Source organism: Meles meles, chromosome 11, assembly GCF_922984935.1.
Source record: "Meles meles chromosome 11, mMelMel3.1 paternal haplotype, whole genome shotgun sequence".
Classification (NCBI taxonomy): domain Eukaryota; kingdom Metazoa; phylum Chordata; class Mammalia; order Carnivora; family Mustelidae; genus Meles; species Meles meles.
In genome coordinates, this window is record NC_060076.1 from 85,562,522 (window position 1) to 85,568,484 (window position 5,963).

Sequence of the window (5,963 nt, forward strand, 5' to 3'; positions counted from 1 at the left end):
GGCACTGAAGAACTCAGTGAAATTTTTTTTAAAGATTTTATTTATTTATCTGATAGACAGCTCACAAGTAGGCAGAGAGGCAGGCAGAGAGAGAGGAAGGGAAGCAGACTCCCTGCTGAGCAGAGAGCCTGATGCGGGGCTAGATCTCAAGACCCTGGGATCATGACCTGAGCCAAAGGCAGAGGCTTTAACTCACTGTGCCACCCAGGCGCCCCAAACTCAGTGAATTTTTACCGACTAAGTTGTTTAGACCACCTGGCCTCATATCTAATTAGTATCTGTTCTGGGAGTTTCTAGTTCATGAATATAGCATGCGCTTTGACATTTCCCCCATTTTCAAAATAAAAATAATTATAATTTATATGCATTTTTAGAATTTTAAAATATTGCTTACCTTTTTAAGTTGAAAATCACTATTATCACTTTCTCTCTCTCTCTCTTTCTCTTTCTCTCTTGCTCGCCTCACTTCTATTTTCCCTTACTTCTTTTTTCTCCCATCTTTGGAGATGTTGGAGGTATACTTTGTAGATTATGCAACCTTTCAATGCCCTTCCATGGATGTCTTTTGGATTTTGGAACCTGCAGAACAAAACCTGGTCAGTATTGTATGAAACAGATTCACCTAAGAGGTAAGTCTTGACACTTATAAAAAAAGTTATCGGAACTGAGTATAGGAAAAATTCTTTTATAAAAGCAAACATTCACCAAACATTTACTGCATGCCAAATGCTGTACTAAGGGCTTTACTGGGTTACATTATGCAAACAAAACAATGATGTGAGCTGGATCTTGTCACTATCCCCATTTTATTTTATTTTTTTAAAGATTTTATTTATTTATTTATTTGCGAGAGAGAAAGAAAGTAAGAGAGAGAGCGGGAGTGGGGAGGAGCAGGAGGAGAGGGACAAGCCGACTCCTCCCTACTGAGCACAGGACCCACCATGGGGCTCCATCTCATGACAGTGAGATCATGACCTGAGCCAAAGCTGGAGTCAGATGCTCAACTGACTGAGCCACCCAGGCGCCCCAAGGATCTTGTCACTACCTCCGTGTTAAAGATAAGAAACCTGAGGCTTAGGAAGATTCAGAAATGTGCATGATGTTTTGCAGGCGGTAAGCATCAAAGCCAGTATGCAAACAAACATACTCCGATCCCAGAGCCCGGGCTCCTAGAGAACGTCCGAATTGCCCCATGGACACCACACCCAGAGAGCCAGGCTCGTCTGCACAGGTTAAAGAGTAAATGCAAGGGGCGCCTGGGTGGCTCAGTGGATTAAGCCGCTGCCTTCGGCTCAGGTCATGATCTCAGGGTCCTGGGATCGAGCCCCACATCGGGCTCTCTGCTCAGCAGGGAGCCTGCTTCCTCCTCTCTCTCTGCCTGCCTCTCTGCCTACTTGTGATCTCTCTCTCTGTCAAATGAATAAATAAAATCTTTAAAATAAATAAATTAATTAATTAAATTTAAAAAAGAGTAAATGCAAAAATCTGAAGGATGAAATGTTAGGAGAAAATCCTGAAGAAAGTATCTGAAGTTCGAAGGAGAAGAGGCCTCTTGAAAAATCCAAAAGACAGGTTGTAAAGGAAATGACCAACAAATTTGAAGACTTCGATATCTTATAAAATTTATAAAATGAATGACAACCCCAAAATGTGAAAGATAAAAAGCTGCTCAATCCATCAGTAAATATCAAAAAATTGAAAAATTACAGAAATACATATTTTTTGACCCATCAGATGATAAAAATTAGAAAAGCTTTATAATATCATGGGTTAGTGACAATATGGAGACATGAGAACTCTCGTACATTTCCAATGAAAATTTTGATTAGTTTAGTATTTCTTTTAAAGATTTATTTATTTATTTGAGAAAGAGCGCAGACACACCAGCAAGGAAAGGGACAGAAGGAGAAGGAGACTCCTCCAGCAGACTCTCTGCTGAGCACAGCCTGATGCGGGGCTCCATCCTGGGACCCTGAGATCACGATCTGAATTGAAACCAAGATTCAGACACTCAACCGCCTGAGCCACGCTGATGCCCCTAGTACAGCATTTTTTTAGACAATTTGGGAATTTCCATTGAACTTTTAAACGAATGCAGCCTTCTACAAAGCAATTGTATTTCTCAGTATCTATTGCACAGAAATATTTCACACATGACACAAAAAGCCATGTCCTCAGGGTTATCCCTGGAGTATTATATTTAATAATAAAGTAATGGAAATGACCTAAATGATTGTCTATAGGAGAGTGTTATTTAAACTATGATGTGTATTCAGGCCATGGAATGCTATGCAACGTTTAGAATGTTAACATAGGAAAAATCTTGAAAACATTGCTGGGCAGAAGAAAAGTCAGTTGCTAAACAGTAGGTATGGCATCCTAGTTATGAATAAAACCTTCCATGAAGCAAAACTCTAAATTCCTGAATGGAATTGGAAAGAGAGAACAAATGTTAGAGAAGATCCAAGTTAGTAAGGAGAGAAGAGAACTTGGGGATCCCGTGGGATGGTGTTCAGCTTGTCTAGCCTGTGGCCTCTCCCTAAGCCCCCCCCCCCCCACTTTCCCTCAGGCTCCCAACTCTGCCAGTCAGAGCCCCTTCCTTGTGGAAGGGGAAAGGGGCCAAGGCCCCCTGGAGCCCTGAGATGCTGGCTCACAGTGACTGCTCTTCTCTCCCTAAATAAGGACGGACTGTTACCGAGGCAGTGTAACTTCAAGACAAGTACTAAAGGCAGTCTGCACAGAAGAAAGAGTCTGGGAGCTGACATGTCAGATTACTGACCATAGTTCTTGGCGCATCAAGGACCTGGTTTGACTAGTGTTGTGGGCGGAGCCGTTTCCTAACTTGGAAATTTTGTTGTGAAACAAACAGAAATGGAACATAACACTTTTGATGGCTTTCTGCATAGGGTTGCTCAACTTGGACACTACTGACCCTTTGGCAGGATAATTCTTTGTTACGTATAGTAGGGTGTTTCATACATCTCTGGCCTCTACCCACCACCCGCCAGTAGTATCTTCCGAGTTGTAACAACAGAAATGTTTCTGGGCATTATCTAATGTCCTGGGGTGGGGAGACAGAAATGTTTCTGGGCATTATCTAATGTCCTGGGGTGGGGAGGCAAAACTGCAGGGTTTGCTCCAGCTGCGGGACTACGGCTCTCCCAAGTTTCCAACCATCTTGTATTTTGCTGCCCCTGGGGAACTGCCTCTCCGTGTTCTCCCTCCAGACCGGCGAAGCTCACAGGACAATACTGTCACTTACTTTACACGTGTGAGTCTTTTTCACATTGTCTGCAGCAGCATGCATTGCTTCTGGAATCCGGTGAAAACTAAGTGAGGTCAGGGACACGCGTCCATTTCTGAGAAGCACTTACACATCTAAATGACCCCTTCTGTGGATTCAGCCTTTTGAGTAACTCATGACCGGGGTGAAGCCGGGGAATGAGGGCGGGAACTTCCCAGCAGCTAACGCTGCAGAAAGTCCCACACAGTCAGTGGCAGCCGCATGGCTTTTAGCATCGGAGTTGGAAAGCTCTTTTGTTTTGAAATTTCGAAGCTTTTGTATTGCAGTGTGCCCATCCAGAATACACTCAGGTGGGAGTTCTTAAAGGCAAAATGTGTCTTGATAAACCTAGAATTTTTGCTTTGCCTTTTTTTTTTTTTTTTAACCTGTTAGTTACTTGAAGCATCTGAAGCCAGACAGACTGGACCTCACACCCCAACTCTTTTCTCCCCCCCCCCCCCCACTAAGCTATACAGCCAGCGTGGGGCTTGAACTCGCGGCCCCGAGAGAGAGTCACATGCTCTACTGACTGAGCCAACTGCTACCTCTTGTGTTTCCTTTAGGAGGAATTCAGTGGTATTCCGTTTCGGGCTGCACAGAGACCCAAGATGACTGCTTCAAGAAGAGGACACTGTCTTCTGGAATGAGTGCTACCTACTGTTGCCGCCGTCCCCTGTGCAATTTCTGAGCCACTGGCGCATTTCCAAGTTGCCTGATGGATCAGCCCATCCCCACATCTCACCTGATCACCACAAGACAAGCTACCACCTGCAACACCTCAGACCTTTGCAGGTCATGCAAGTTGTGGTCTGAAAAAAAACTCTGATTTTCAAGGTGCCTCACTCCTTCTCCCCCACTCCAAACTCCTTCCAGAAACATCCTTTCCAACACCATATCTCTCCTCTTTCTGCTTAATTCCCCTTCTGGTGATTTCAAAGCTACCAAGAAGGAAAAGTGTAATTCCTTGAGTCAAATTATGCACACTGTCTCTAGTTAACTAGTTTTCTTAAAGATTTCCACATTCCGAAATACAGTTACGAATGAATTGTATCCCAAGATGCCAGGAGACCTGAAAGTGCTCATTTAGTTTCCAAAGCAAACTGCGAGGCTCTTTGGGGGGTAACTTACGACACAGGTCAAAGTGCTTTTACCATAAAGAAAATAAGCCACAACTAAGCAAACCAGGCCTCTGAGAATTATGAACCCAAATGGCAAAGAGCTCAGGCAAGGGCAAGTGGTAGCACTTCTGTCTCCCATCTGCGTTAGGATTTGTCCAAATTCTGGATTTCCATCCCTTAACCACACCTAAGTGCTTTGGCTCATCTAACTTTGGGAGACGAAGCAATTCACTTTAAGCAGGGGAAAAAATTCGCCTCCACAAGGAATTTTAGGGGGTCCCAGTACACTTGGACTGATGTGCAATTATTCTCATTCAGGGCCCTACTTATGCAACAGCTAGATTACTGTGTTTCAAGTTTTTAAGTTGTTTTTCTCTGTGTTGTCAGGAGTTTGAGAAATCCATACGGTAAATTAAAAATCTCAACAAAATCTTTTTTTGTCTTCTTCTCGGAACCTAAAACAACATCTCACATACAGTGGGCCCTCAATAATTGTTTTTCTATAAAGTTTGAAGAAAAACTAGCGTTCTTTTAAAAAAAAAAAAAAGGTCCAAGGAAACAAAACATTTCCCTCCACACTCATTTCAGCTGTATTTCTTAGACCATATTTATGAACTTACTAAGGAGAAAGTTTCTTCATCCTAAAATTTAAATCCATTTGCCATTATTCACTGTCACTTTATGCATTAGCCACGTTGTTTAACGTTGTTAAACAGATCAATGAACTTCATGAAGATACTTCTAATTCTGTTGTTTTTGGGTTTTTTTTTTAAGATTTTATTTATTTGTGAGAGAAAGTGCGCTTGAGAGGGGAGAAGGTCAGAGGGAGAAGCAGACTCCCCATAGAGCTGGGAGCCTGATGTGGGATTCGATTCCGGGACTCCAGGATCATGACCTGAGCCTAAGGCAGTCACTCAACCAACTGAGTCACCCAGGCGCCCTCTGTTGTTTTTTTAAACATACATTATTTACCCAATATCACAGGGAAACATGACAAGATCAGACAGTGACTAACTCCAGAGGCTTCCTAAACTTAATTTGAAGTCCCAGTGATGTAATGACTAGAGAACAAGGAAGCCTGTGCTCTTGCTGACCTTGGCAAGTCACCTTGGTGTCTCTGCACCTCATTTTCCTCACATATAAATATAAATATCTCCTCACATATAAAATGAAGAAGATCGGTCACATAATCTCTCAGATCTCTTTAGGTCCTAGTATTTTATGGCTTGACATTGATACTCTTTGGTATTGTTAGATTAAAAATAAGATTAAAAATAAGAATTTATTGTTAGATTAAAAATAAGAACCTGGGTGGCTCAGTGGGTTAAGCCTCTGCCTTCGGCTCAGGTCATGATCCCAGGGTCCTGGGATCGAGCCCCGCATCAGGCTCTCTGCTCAGCAGGGAGCCTGCTTCCTCCTCTCTCTGCCTGCCTCTCTGCCTAGTTGTGATCTCTGTCAAACAAACAAAATCTTTTTTAAAAAATTAAATAAATAAAAAGAATTAATGCTGAATATCTAGAAGCTAGATCCTGGTTATATGATCAATGTTCTCCTAGCCCTGT

At 42.7% G+C, this 5,963-nt stretch overlaps 1 protein-coding gene across 1 annotated transcript; it reads left to right on the forward strand.

The window, feature by feature from the left end:
* Positions 1-397: 397 nt before the first annotated feature.
* On the forward strand, positions 398-3,971 carry C11H9orf57 (chromosome 11 C9orf57 homolog; the record flags this gene model as incomplete). Its single annotated transcript, XM_046021867.1, has 2 exons — positions 398-629; positions 3,847-3,971. Coding segments are annotated over 2 exons (357 nt in total), but the record flags the coding sequence as incomplete, so codon positions are not given.
* Between the last annotated feature and the right edge of the window lie 1,992 nt (positions 3,972-5,963).